The following is a 13,924-nucleotide window of genomic DNA, read 5'->3' as shown; positions in this document are numbered from 1 at the left end:
TCCTTAAGTCATTAACGTCATCTTTGTTATTATTCCAGAGGCAGGAGGCCACCCAGCTCTGGGGACCGGGTTAAGGTCCCCGAGCTGTCTGGCTGCCCCGGCGAGGGAAGCAGGGCTGCCCTGATGCAGAGAACAGCAGCACGGGTGTGTGAAGAGCAGGGGGGTGCTGTCAGCCACCCCCCCCGCCCTGCCCTTCCCTGGGGGTTCAGCCAGCTGCCCCCACGCCATGGTGTGCCCGGAGAGCTCCCCAGGGGCTGGCCTGGTGCCTCGGGTGCCCTTTGCCTGCTTCATGCCATCGGTGCCTGAGCCACGGAGCTGGAGCTTCCCGTGACTCCCTCTTTTAAACCTTGCAGGAGCACCCTGGAAACTGCCCCAAAAACAGACGGTCTGTTTCTGGCAGCACGGGCAGAATGCAAATGCTGTTTCGTGTGAACCACACTTTGAAGGTGTGAATACTCTGCTCCAGGGTCACCGGGGCCGTGGCTCCTTGGCTGCTCCTCGGAGAAGTCCCCGCTGTACTTTTCCACCGGGAAAGCTCCCGGCGCTTTCCCTCTCCCTGCCTGCATTTGCTGGGTGATTTTCTGCTGCCTTAGGAAGCACTTGTGTGAAGGCATCCAGGACTGAGCTGTGGGCAGGATTAGCCCCAGGGCTTTAAGCAGAGACACTTGGAGAACAGCTTTATTGCTTGGAGAAAGCTGCAAACTCCCTTATCCCATGGGGGAAGCAAAACACTTGAATTCTTTTGTGGTTATCTTTTGGCTGTTGATGTATGAGAGGAGGAAATGGCCTTACTGTGTGCACGCATGTTTTCCACCTGTGCTTGGAAAGATAAAAAAAAGGCTGAATATTCAGACTTTGAATGAAGAAACGCACAGGGGAATTAGCATTATGCCTTCCTAATGCCATCTGTGTGCCTGCGGTCCCTCACATTGCTCAATTATGAGTTCCCCTCCAAGGCCTTGTGGTGCCCGGGAGCGTGTGTGTCTGCGTGTGCAGGGTTACGGGGCCGGTTCAAAAAGCCAATCCTAGATCCACTCAGGTCATGGCAAGTAAGAACTTAATAGGATTCAGGTTTCGGAGAGAATCTGCAGCTTGGAAAGCAATAAACCTCTGCATTATCACCCGTCCATGGTGCCTTCATTCAGCAGGGCTGGGAGCCTGTGCAGAGGTGCTGTCTCTTGGGGGGGCAGCTGCCCTGGCAGTGCCACCCTGCGTCACCGTTTGCCACTGCCCTGTGGCACTGGGCTTGAGCTCCCGTGTGCTTCTCATGGTATTTTGAGGTTTTATCTCTTGTAGAGTATTTTGGTGGGTGCTGGATGGGACCCTGCAGAGCCCCATCCCTGGGCTGCAGAAGGGCAGTGCTCTAGGGGCTGCCCTGGTGCTGGGGGGACCCCATTGGACAGGTCCCTCCATGAGGACTCGCCGGCTGGGATTATGCATCCACCAGCATCATGGTGTTAGTGAGCTTTCCCCTTTTCTAACATCCACGGTTTCCCTCATCCCTCTCTCGGCAGACCTGTCGGCAGCCAAGCGCAAGTTTGCAGATTCCCTCAACGAGTTTAAATTCCGCTGTATCGGGGACGCTGAAACGGATGATGAGATCTGCATAGGTGAGTCCTGGGTGCTGGTGCCCTGGGTAGCCCTAAAGCCACGCTCCATAGCCCTGAGCTGAGCAGGGCACAGGGGAGAAACACACCCAAGGAAACCAAAGGGCCTGGGAATTAGTCTGGGTGCTTTCCTGCTCTCCGGAAATGGCATGTTTCTTCTATTGAACATCAGCAAAGCCTTCCCGAGGAAATCAGCTGTTGCTTCTTGGCCTAAATCTAGCCCTGCCAGATAGGAAAGGAAGAAGATTGCCCGTATCCGAAACCATCTAGGTTATCTGGCCCTTTTGCATTGGAGAGCGGGGATCTGGAGATGCGGCCATGGCCAAATACACTGCAAGGGCTGTGCTCTGCAGGAGAGAAGCAAAGGACCTGGCAGCTCAGAGCCCGGCAGGGCTCTCTGAGCTGAGCCCAGCTTTACCGTGGAGCTTCTCGTGGCGCAGGGCAGCAGCTCCAGCCGCTTCACTCAGTGTTATCCTACTTCTGCCCCAGCTGAACCTTTAGAACTTATTGTACACATCATCTGGAGCCAGGAGAGCAAATGAGCTTTAGCCCTGATTTAACATTGCTTACTGATTTGTGCCCGGTCTCTCAGCAAAAATAGCTTTCCCATCCAAGTCCCCTTGCTGCGACGCATGTGGCAGTGAGCTGCTGCTTGCGTGCCGAGCACGGCAGAGGCCAGTGCTGAGCCGTGGGGCTGTTCAGCCACTGGCTGTTGGGTCAGGCAGGTCCGAGATGAAGGTGGGGTGTTTCTCTCTGGAGGTGGCAACACAGTGCTGGGGATGCTCTGCTACCAGTTGCTAGTGTAGGCAACTGGAAGCCTTTATAGGGGGAGAGCAAAGATGATAAAAACCCCCAAACAACCAATCCCCTGAGCCCCCCAGAGCACAAACAAGAAAACCTTTCTCAGTCTCTCTCTTAATTTAAAAAGAAAATAAAACGTTGTTAAATGCTGACCGTGTGGACGGGTCTCTTCCAGCCAAGTCTCTGCAGGAGTTTGCCACGGTGCTGCGGAACCTGGAGGACGAGCGGATGCGCATGGTACGGCCCCGTCTGCCGGGAGCGGGGCGGGTGGTGGCACCGGTGCTGCCTGCGGTGGGTGGGGGGGCACCCGGGGCACTGTGGCGTGCCACAAGCCCTGGTGCCCCTTCCCTTTCCTGGGGGGAGAGCAGAGGGAGGGGAGGGTGAACTTGGAGAGGGGGGGGCACACTTGAAGAGCATCAGTAATGGTGTCTTGCAGTTGGAAAATGGCCGGTGCTGGTGCTGGTGGGACTCACTGGGGTAGGGAGCAGGTTTGGTACTCGCCCCTCAGCCGGCGCAGGGCCCGAGGGGGTGAAGCGTGGGGGTCTCTGTGGGCTGCAGGAGGGTTTCTGTGGCTGTTGAGCAGCTCGGGTGTCTGGGGCTGAGGTGGGCAAAAGGTGGCGGGTGAGTTGTGCTGTTTTTTTTCCCGTAGATCGAGAACGCCAGCGAGGTGCTGATCACACCACTGGAGAAGTTTCGCAAGGAGCAGATTGGGGCTGCTAAGGTAAGTTGGTGCTGCACTGAGAGCCGTCTTTTCTGGGATACCCTGCTTGGGCTTGGGAGCAGAGCCCGGAGCTGCGGTGGTGGCCGGGACATGGCGCACTGCGTCACCTGCACACGGGGACAATCCCGCTCCCGGGAAGGTGCCTCAGTATTCCGAGTTCACCCACAACCGAGTAACATGCCAAGGGCCTAAAATCACATGCCAGTTGAATTGAGCTTTTTTCCTTACTCCAAGAAAGAATTTGCATTTTCTCAGAGGGGTTCCCCATTGCCTGAGCCCCCCAGTCTGTGCTGCCCATGCCCGCTGTGTCGCTGGGCGGCTGCACGGCAATCTAGACGGCTTCTGGCAGGACGGGTGAGCCTGGGGAAGCACCGGTGAGGCTGAGGGCGGCTGTGAGACAGCCTGTCCCCCCTTTCTTTCCTGCCTTTGTTCTGAAATTAAAACCAGTCTGCGGTTCTCCTGTTGTTCCAACAACCTGCTGCTGCCTGCAAGAAGCACATGCCAGCCCGGCGGGGCTGTGTTTGCATGGCAGCGGTGTGCCCGGCTCTCCCCTGGCACGGGAGTCACGGTGGCACTACAGGGCAGCCCAGACTGGCCAGGCTGTCCTGGTTTGTGCAGCTAAAAAAAAAAGAAAAAGGAAAACAAGACAAAGAGGGGTGCTTCAGAAAGGAGCTGGTTATTAGCAGGTGTCAGGGGTGGATTTTGTACTGATGTGTCAGGGTGGGGAGGGTGAGATGAGAGGTGTGAAAGAAAAGTTAAGGCTCCAAGCAGCCAAATGACTGTGTCATTGTCCTGAGTGACACAAGGATGAGCCCTTGCAAGGGGCGGGGTGTGAAATCGTGATGGTGTTGCTGGTTAGCAAGCGCTTTCTTTGCTTGGGTTGCCTTTGGTTTGGACCCGCCCTGGATCTGAATGTTTTGCTGAGCTTTGGGCCCAGGGAATAGAAGAGGGGCTCCCCCAAGTCTTGGATTTTGGCAGCGTGAGTCCCTTTCCTGTAGCTGCTGATGCTCATGGATAAAAGCATTTCGAGCTGATGCCCTTGGCCTTGGCCCCATCTTGTGCTGTGCAGAAGGGGGTTAGCTCCCACCTGGGACTTGTGGTCCTGCCCAATGCCGTGGACCCTCATGGCTGCTCCAGTGCCATTGTGTTCAGTATCACACTTTTTGTTCTGTTTTGTAGGATGCCAAAAAGAAATATGACAAGGAGACGGAGAAGTATTGTGGTGTCCTAGAAAAGCACTTAAACTTGTCTTCTAAGAAGAAAGAATCCCAGCTTCAGGAGGTGAGAGCAATCTCTGGTTTTCCATGTCTAGCTGTAACTGTGGGGAGCTTTTTGAATGTTTTACGCAGCTTATAAATTTGGTTCTCCTGGCTGTAAACTCATTTTTTCCTCTCATTCTGGCTGCGAGTGCTGGGTTTTCCCCTCTTCTTTTAATCAGAGGGGATGGAGCTGTTTTGGTGAGTAAATCAGAGAGATCCCAAAATGGATAGCAATTAAAAAGGAGAGAGAGAGAGAGTTTATAATTAAAGAGTGTAACAGAAAGGAACTGGTTCTGCTGCAGGCTTCCCTTGTGCCAGCACAAATCACGATGTCTAGTTTCCTTCTCTGAAAGTGGCTGCACTGGCTTTGGGCTTCATGGGAGGAGTGATCAGGCTTAGTGCTTTTAAACTGCTTTAGGAGGCTATTACTGACGTGGGTCATAGCGAGCTACTGTGCCAGATGCTCTTACTGGATGAGTATGCTGAGTTTTCAATCACTTCTTCCAAGTTTGGAACTCCCTGCACTGGCCCAGAGCTGGGTTGGTCCCTGCAGAATGCATGTCCTTGCTTTTGGGCATTATTCTGGTGTGCTGCTGAGCCATTCTGGGGGAACTGGTGGGCACAGGTGAGGGCTCCTGCACTGGGATAGCTCAGGTGGTGATACGGTGCCCAGCAAAGTTGGGGACTCAAGAGAGTAGATATATCTGTGGCACAAAAAATCATCTTCCACCAAATCAGGGTTGAAGAGGGGGAAGAATCAGGGTTGACGTGCCTGCAAGCCAGCTTTGTCCTTGCATAAGTGTTCTGGGTTTGTAAATAACTTACTGCGTGGAACCACCCATACATCCCAGAAGATGGATAGTCCCATTCTCATGGCTTTTAAATAACCCTTTAAACCTCTGTTTTAGTTCGTGTTTGAAACACTGTTGTGACACACAGGAACGGAAGGATTTTCTTCTGGGGAGGAAAGGAGCCACTTGTGTCTGTCAGGTTGCAGCAGTGACTTTTAGAGGTGTGAGCCTGTGCCCTGGAGAGAGCATGGCCCTGCGGGGCTGCCCAAGGCAGCGGGGCGCTGTGCGGGATGGATGCGGCTGCCGCTGTGTGCTGAGCAGGGCTGGTGGCTGGTGCCATCTGCTGGCATTTTCCACCCCAAACACTGACTTCGGCTGGTGCTTCGAAGGCAGGAGGAGGCTGGAGCCAGCTTCAAATTCAAGGTCTTGGGGCCTTTTCCCCTGGGGCGCTAGGAAGCATACGCTGGTTTTGGTGGCTCAAGCCCCCCCAAGGAGGGGGGTGCCTTTGAAAGAGCTGTCTGGTGTGTAGGTTGTGAAATGTGGGTGTGGGAGCTCTCGCCCCATCCAGCACCTCTCCTGGGGCTGCCCGTCGCGGTCTCTGCCTGCCGAGGGGCTTCCCGGGCCGGGGGCTGCAGCCATGGCAGATGTGCACATGGAAAAGGTGCCTGTGTGATGGCAGAGTTTTAGGAAAGTTAACAGCACCCGTTTATAAGCAGTCTGAAGCTTCACTAGATGCCCTGGTGTCCTAAGAGAAGAGCATTTGTGTCCAGGAGATTTGGTGTTTTACATTTCCTAACCTCCTCTTGCTGTCTACATCTGGAGGGTGATAGCGGCCACATGTGCAACTGCTGTGGGGAAAGGAGGAAACCATGGGAATTCTCTGCTGCTTTGGCTGTTGACCAATTAAATAACACACAGCGTCTAATCTGCCGTTTAACTCCTGGCAAAGTTATTTGATTGCATCATACTTTCTGCTTTTCAGAACTCAGTTTGCTAAACACCTCGGCCTGCGCACCACGGGCACACAGCACAAATGCTGGTGGTGGGTCATGGGGAACATGGGCCATTTCTTGGCTGGGTCACGCACAGAATCAGGAGTAAGCTGCTGTTCAAACGCAAGTGGGTATTTGCCAGTTGGGTTTTGCAGAGTGTGGGAGCACCCGTATGTCCAGCCCTGATGGGATGTGTGGAGCAGCCTATCCTCCTCCCCGGAGGTCCAGCTCTGCCGGGGCACAGCGAGGGTCACGCTGGTGAGGGCACCCTGCCAGCCTCAGCCGGGACAGAAGAATTTCCCTCCTGTTGAGCAATGACTCGGCGGTGGTTTGCGTCCAGCTGAGTTTACTGGTGCTGAGGTCAGAGGGATGGTGGGTCACCCAGACTGACCGCCCCGGGAGCACCACTGGCATCAGTGACACCCCGGGTTGCTCTATGCAAAATGTCACTTGCAAACCTAGCAGCCATGTGTGCGGGGGGACACCCGTGTCCCTCACCCCTCAGGCTCCGCGTGCCTGACAAGGTTATTTTTATGCAGTGGGATTGGGGCATATCTCTGGTTTTGCTCACTTGGGCTTTACCTGTGAAACAGAGACGCTTTACTGTTTGCTGATCCACCGAGGTGACACACTTGCTGGAGAGGGTGGTGGGGTGTGTGCACTGCCTGGTTCGGCCCTGGGATGCTCCAGGCAGTCTCCCATCGTGGCGCTTTCCAGAAAGCGGAGAATTGCCTTTTATTGTCAAGTATGCAGCGACTTCTCATTTTTCTTGCTTGTAATATGTGCTTTTCTACACAGCTGTCGGGGAGGTGAGAACATGAGTCATTTTTAGCTGAAGAAAGAGCTGTGCCATCTGCTCAGCCCTGGACCAGGGTCTGAAGCTGAATTTGTTCTGCACGGACACGTTCCCATTAGACCCAGATGTCCTCTGATCATAAGGCCAAGCGTTCCCGCTCAGTAGTAACTTCGTATTTCCTCTTTCATCTCCCTGGTGCTTGCAGGCAGACAGCCAGGTGGACCTGGTTCGGCAGCATTTCTACGAAGTCTCCCTGGAATATGTCTTCAAGGTGCAAGAGGTCCAGGAGAGGAAGATGTTTGAGTTCGTGGAACCTGTAAGTGAGCACTCAGGCCTCCTCAGCCCTCAAAGAATGGGTGATTGCGTGGAGGAGCAGGGGCTTGGGGGGAGCGGGGCTGCGGCATGGGGCAGCCCTGTGGTGGGATGGCTGGGGGCTCCAGCCTCACCCTGCCACCCCTCCCTCGGAGGGAGATATGAGGGGAAAAAGTACCAGTGTGAGCCCCGGGGCATGGAGCCGCTGGCTCAGTGGCCGCGTGCATGATGGAACAATTTAATTTTTTATCGTGTGGACATCTCTGTCATGGTGGGCTGGGCTGTGGGGCCTGCTGCTGATGAAAATAGGCTTGATTGGGGGAAAAAAATTAGAAGTGTAACATTCACAAGGGAGGAGGAGTGCAGGAGTGACAGAAACAGGAGAAAAAAAAGAGTTTTCTAAGACCTACCTTTGCTCAAGTACTAAGTTCTTTAATGCTCCTTTGGGAAGTGCCAAACCTCCGTGGCTCTTTGCAAAGGTCATTCCTGCTGAGGGACGAGTAAGTGGGAGAGGTGCCCCCGGGGCGTTGCAGGGATTCTTCCCCTCGGCAGCGGTGGCTCTGACAGCAGCTGTGGGGTCTCTACTGACTGTCTTGATTCGTTTTACCCCAACGCAGCTGCTGGCCTTTCTGCAGGGGCTTTTCACTTTCTACCACCACGGCTACGAGCTTGCAAAGGACTTCAGCGATTTCAAGACAGAGCTGACAATCAGCATCCAGAACGTAAGTGTGCCATGTGCCCGTGATGCTGTGCCACGTGCTCGTCGCCGTGGCTGTCCTGCAGAGCTAACTAACACTTTTGAGAGATTTTAATAAAGGTTTTACAATCCTTTTTTTATATGCCATCAAGCAAAGGCTTTGACTGTGCCGTTGAAAGCAAATTTTTTTTTGTAAATAACACTACATCCTATACACAGCCCACTTGGCAGTTCATTCCCTACGGCATACCAAACGCAGAGGCCCAGCTTCCCCAGGAGTCAGCCAGCGGGCAGGCGTCACTGTGTGCCCTGTGATTTTAGTGAGTGTTTCAAACCATTTTGCAAGTGTTTCAAAGCGCTGCTCGTTCTGGGAAGTGCAGCACTTTTTGCCATCCCAGTCTCCGGGCCGTGGAGCGGAGCCCTTCGGCTGGCTGTGGCTGTGGCCGGCGTGCGGTTGGTGCCCGCACGCTGGACGTGTGAGCAGAGCTTTGGCATGTTGGCATTGCAGCTTTGCTTTCCTCTCCTGTTATAAAATTACTGGTTTTCTCCCGAGAGCACAGACTGATTTCATTCTTTTGAAATAACTTTTTAACAGAACTCATAATACAAACACCTTGCAAATTGTAATATTTTTCTTTTAGCTTAAATCCAGGCCCAGGAAGGAAACCTGTCCTGAGGCTGACAGTGGGCCTCCCTGGTCACATTTCCCACACGGGCCATGGGGACCCAGCTCTGGGGTCCCACCCCTGCGTTGTGCCTCCTCGCTGTGGAGGAGGCCACGTTGGGTCCATGCATTGGAGAAGACTTTCCTGTTTTAATTTGCAGACAAGAAATCGTTTTGAAGGAACAAGGTCAGAGGTTGAATCTTTGATGAAGAAGATGAAGGAGAATCCTCATGAGCACAAAAACATCAGCCCTTACACGATGGAGGGTTATCTCTACGTGCAGGAGAAACGTAGGTGTCGGGGCGGCAGAGCTGCCTGCCAGGGCAGTGTGGCGAGTGGGCACGTGGGGGAAGGTGGTTCATCAGGGTGTGGGGCATGAAGGCTAATTCATCAGGCTACAAAATCCATGGAAGAGAGGGATCGGCCCAGTGGGTGGGATATTAAAGTGGGAATGCGGGACCCAGGTTCTTCCTGGGCAGGGAAAATCACTGCCAGTGCCTGATAAAAGTTTCCCCTGAACAGAAGGGGGGTAATAGTGCTTAATCCTCTTGCAAAGTCCAACAAGAACCATAGGTACAGAAATCTGTCATGTTAAATGATTGTTAAACATAACAGGTTATTAACAGGAGGGCACTGAAACAGTACTGGTTCTGGGAATAAAAACTGCATTTGCTTTGTTAGGTCACTTTGGGACTTCTTGGGTGAAGCATTACTGCACGTACCAGAGGGAATCGAAGCGGATCACCATGGTGCCGTTTGACCAGAAATCTGGAGGAAAAGGGGTGAGTGCTGATAGCAGGACTGTGTCCCGGGGGGCTGCCGGGGAGCACCGCGGCACTGCCGGCTGCATGCGCTCCCGGTGCTCAAAGGGAACCGTTTTTAGCAAGGTGACACACATGCAAGTGAAGTGGGTCAGATTTGTTCCAGGGTGAGCATGTGCCACATGGGGAAATAAAAAACAAAACAAAACAAACAAACAAACAAAAACAACAAAAAAAACCCCAAACAAACAAAAAACCCCTAACCAACCAACCAAAACAAAACAAAAAAAAAACCCAAAACCAAACAGAAAAAAAAAATACAAGCAAACCCCTAAAGGCCCACAGATCTTTGGATACTGTCAGCTGTGCTGAGAGCAGAGCTGGTTTCCCAAGTGCATAGAGCCCCTTGGACATCGCTGTGTTTCATGCTTCAGCTCCATATTCCAGGCTGATGTCTGCACACAGCTATGTGTAAGGATAAGTTTGCAGCAGCTGCCTCTGGACTGAGTCTGGGCCTTTTTTGTCTTTCTCTTAGGTCTGTCCTTTATTTACTGAATTCCGTTTGTGAAAGGAGAGACCTTTAAACGCTGAAGCATGCGCAGTTGCATCTTCTGTTCCATTCTCGCTGTTCCTGGTGGTGCTGAGCACATGGTGGCTTGTGCATCTGCACTGTGCCCTGTGAGGCTGTGGCTTTTTCGGGGCTGGGAGCAGAGTGGGGTTGTGCCATGCATACCCACCATGCTCCAGCTCCAAGTGCCGGCTCCCCAGCCCCTAGTTGCTCCTCCAAGGTGTGGAGAAGAGAACCTGTTCATTATTTTGCTGCTTCCCTGATGCCTGTGACTTGGCCAGGGAAGTTGTTTTGTTTTAGATGGAGCCACAGGAGAGGCTGGAGCTGCCCTGGGTCCCCAGGGGGTGTGGAGGAGCAGGGGGAGCAGTGGATGTGGGGTGTGGGGGGCCAGCACATCCCGTGTGCCCCACTGTTCCCAGGGCAGCTGTAGCTGGGACTGGCTTTGCTCCTCTATACAGCAGGAACAATAGACCCCCCTGGAGTGTTCCTGGCTGGGGTGGTTTGTGAACATTATCCCCTTTCAGGGGAGCGCCTCGGGCGGCTGGACAGACTGCCACATGGCTCCCTGCTGGCAAAGGGAGCCAGCTGTAGGGAGGGCAACTTTTAAAATTAATTTCCTCTTGCCTCGGAGCATCTTCATTATAACTCAGCCTTAAAATATCCCAGCCCTGTAATCATCAGTTGGCTGCACTGTGTTTCATGTGGTTTCTTCCCATTTCACAGCTTCCCTTGCACCCCGGGGCGCGGGCGCTGCCGGCACGACCGCGAGCCCTGCTCCGGCATGCTGTGCCGGCCACCGTGCCAGTGTGGCTGCTTGCCCGGGGTCTCATGGCTTGCACGATCCTGGCATGAAACGCTGCCTAAGCTGGGGCAGCTCTCCCCGGGGCTGCAGAGTCTATCAGGGGTGAGCGGCAGCAGGCGTCGGAGCGTGGAGCAGCCCAGGGGCTTGTGGCCGCACTGCCGGGCGTTTCGGGGTCTGGTTGGAGCAGGCGCCAAGCGATGGGTGATGTCGGTGCTGCAGGAGGAGACCTATGGGTCACAAAAGACACTGCACGTGGTATCAGCCCCTCGGGAACGTGCCTCGGGCTGTGGCTGGAGCCGGATGTTTTAGTGGGTTGGAAGCAGGGGCATTCCCTTAAATACCGGACGGGGAGTTTGGCAGCTTGGGAGCAGCCCTGTGCCAGCAGCAGGCCAGGCTGGGGAGGACCGGCTACAGGTAGTGTCTGCTGAACCCCGGGGAGAAGCCCTGCAGGGAGCTCCCTCTGGTCTGTCTGCCCAGGTCTGTTCAGGGACCCTTTCCTGGTCTTTTGTGGCAGCAAGAGATGCAAGGGTTGTTGATGTGTTAGAAACCACAGAAATGCCTGAGAATGGTCATGTAGGAATTAGGGCTTCTCCCCACAAAAAGGTGGTGGGATCAGTAGCCCAACTGAAGTGCATCTACAGCAATGCACGCAGCATGGGCAACAAACAGAAGGAGCTGGAAGCCACCGTGCAGCAGGAAAACGATGACAGTTGCCATCACAGAAGCATGGTGGGATGACTCACACAACTGGAGTGCTGCAATAGGTGGCTGTAAACTCTTCAGAAGAGACAGGCAAGGAGAGAGAGGTGGTGGGTAGCCCTGTATGTTAGGGAGTGTTTTGATTGACTAGAGCTTTAACAATGGTGCTGATAGGGTTGAGTGTTTATGAGTAGGAGCCAGGGGCAAGGTCAACAAGGCAGATATTGTGGTGGGAGTCTGTTACTGACCACCCAGCTAGGATGAAGAGGCAGATGAGATAATCTGTAAGCAGCTGGGAGGAGTCTTACAGTTACTAGCCCTTGTTCTTGTGTGGGACTTCAACTTGCCAGATGTCCACTGGAAATACAACACAGCAGAGAGAAAACAGTCCAGGAGGAGGTTCCTGGAGTGTGTGGAAGATACCTTCCTGACACAGCTGGTGAGGGACCCAGCTAGGGAAGGGGCCAGCTGGAGCTGTTGTTTGTGAACAGAGAAGGATTTGGTTGGAGACTGTCTTGGGCACAGTGATCATGAACTGATAGAGTTTTAATTTCTGGGAGAAGTAAGGAGGGAGGTCAGCAGAACTGTCACCTTGGACTTCCAGAGGGAAGACTTTGGCCTGTTCAGGAGCCTGGTTGCCAGAGTCCCTTGGGAGGCTGTTCCGAAGGGCAAAGGAGTCCAGGGAGGCTGGATGTCCTTCAAGAAAGAAATCTTCACAGCACAGGAGCAGGCTGTCCCCACGTGCCGAAAGATGAGATACTGGGGAAGAAGCCTGGCCTGGCTGAACAGAGAGCTTTGGCTGGAACTCAGGAAAAAAAGGAAAGTTTATGACCTTTGGGAGAAGGGGAAGGCAACTCCGGAGAGCTCCAAGGATGTTGTGAGGTTATGCAGGGAGAAAATTAGAAGGGCCACAGCACAGCTAGAACTTAATCTGGCTACTGCTGTAAAAAACAAATAAAAAAGTGTTTCTATAAATACATTAGCAACAAAAGGAGGGCTAAGGAGAATCTCATTCCTTTATTAGATGTGGGGGGAAACATAGTGCCGAAGGCTGAGGAAAAGGCTTGAGGTACTTAATGCCTTCTTTGCCTCAGTCTTTAATAGTAAGTCCAGTTGTTCACTGGGTACCCAGCCCTCTGAGCTGGAAGAGTGGGATGGGGAGCAGAATGAAGCCCCCACAATCCAAGGGGAAATGGTTAGTGATCTGCCACACCACTTAGACGCACACAAGTCTATGGAGCCAAATGGGATCCACCCAAGGGTGCTGAGGGAGCTGGTGGAAGTGCTCACCAAGCGACTTTCCATCATTTATCAGCAGTCCTGGCTAACCAGGGAGGTCCCAGTTGACTGGCAAATGTGATGCCAATCTACAAGAAGGGCTGGAAGGAGGATCCAGGGAACTACAGGCCTGTCAGCCTGACCTCGGTGCTGGGGAGGGTCATGGAGCAGATAGATCATCTTGAGTGTCAGCCATGGGTTTATGAAAGACAGGTCCTGCTTGACTAACCTGATCCTTCTGTGACAAGGTGACCTGCTTAGTGGATGAGGGGAAAGGCTGTGGATGTTGTTTACCTGGACTTTGGTAAAGCCTTTGATGCCATTTCCCACAGCATTCTCCTGGAGAAGCTGGCTGCTCATGGCTTGGATGGGCGTACTCTTCACCGGGTAAAACACTGGCTGAAAGGCCAGGCCCAAAGGGTGGTGGTGAATGGGGTTAAGTCCAGCAGGCAGCTGGTCACAAGTGGAATTCTCCAGGGCTCAGTACTGGGACCAATTCTGTTTAATATCTTTATCGATGATCTGGACGAAGGAATTGAATGCACCCTCAGTAAGTCTGCAGAGGACGCCAGGTTAGGTGGGAGTGTTGATCTGCTGGAGGGTTGGAAGGATCCACAGAGCGATCTGATCAGGCTGGAGTGATGGTTCACGGCCAATTGTGTGAGGTTCAACAAAGCTCAGTGGCGGGTCCTGCACTTGGGTCACAACAACCCCATGTAATGCTACAGACTTGGGGCAGAGCGGCTGGAAAGCTGCACAGTGGAAAAAGCCCTGGGGATGTTGGTTGACAGCCAGCTGAATCCGAGCCAGCAGTGTGGCCAAGGCGGCCAGTGGCATCCTGGCTTGTGTCAGCAATAGTGTGGCCAGCAGGACTAGGGAAGTGATTGACCCCCTGTACTTGGCACTGGTGAGGCTGCACCTCAAATACTGGGTTCAGCCTTGGACCCCTCGCTACAAGAAGGACATTGAGGTGCTGGAGCGTGTCCAGAGAAGAGGAACAGAGCTGGTGAAGGGTCTGGAGCACAAGTGCTGTGAGGAGCAGCTGAGGGAACTGGGGGGGTTTAGTCTGGAGAAAAGGAGGCTGAGGGGAGACCTTCTTGCTCTCTGCAACTACCTGAAAGGAGGTTATAGCGAGGTGGGGGTCAGTGATAGGACAAGAGGGAATGGCCTCAAGT

At 53.6% G+C, this 13,924-nt stretch overlaps 1 protein-coding gene across 2 annotated transcripts in view; it reads left to right on the top strand.

Moving 5' to 3' along the window:
- ARHGAP26 (Rho GTPase activating protein 26) overlaps nt 1–13,924 on the top strand; it is a 146,052-nt gene that overhangs the window by 20,302 nt on the left and 111,826 nt on the right. For both annotated transcript variants that reach the window (XM_042790078.1, XM_042790077.1), the window contains exons 2-9: nt 1,515–1,610; nt 2,584–2,645; nt 3,058–3,129; nt 4,309–4,410; nt 7,173–7,283; nt 7,897–8,001; nt 8,802–8,931; nt 9,323–9,423. In XM_042790078.1, coding sequence (XP_042646012.1) covers nt 1,515–1,610; nt 2,584–2,645; nt 3,058–3,129; nt 4,309–4,410; nt 7,173–7,283; nt 7,897–8,001; nt 8,802–8,931; nt 9,323–9,423 — 779 coding nt within the window. The remainder of the gene's footprint in view (nt 1–1,514; nt 1,611–2,583; nt 2,646–3,057; nt 3,130–4,308; nt 4,411–7,172; nt 7,284–7,896; nt 8,002–8,801; nt 8,932–9,322; nt 9,424–13,924) is intronic.

This window comes from Tyto alba, unplaced genomic scaffold (genome assembly GCF_018691265.1).
Source record: "Tyto alba isolate M040663 unplaced genomic scaffold, T.alba_DEE_v4.0 Super-Scaffold_17, whole genome shotgun sequence".
In the NCBI taxonomy this organism is placed as follows: domain Eukaryota; kingdom Metazoa; phylum Chordata; class Aves; order Strigiformes; family Tytonidae; genus Tyto; species Tyto alba.
This window is presented reverse-complemented; position numbering and strand designations above follow the sequence as displayed.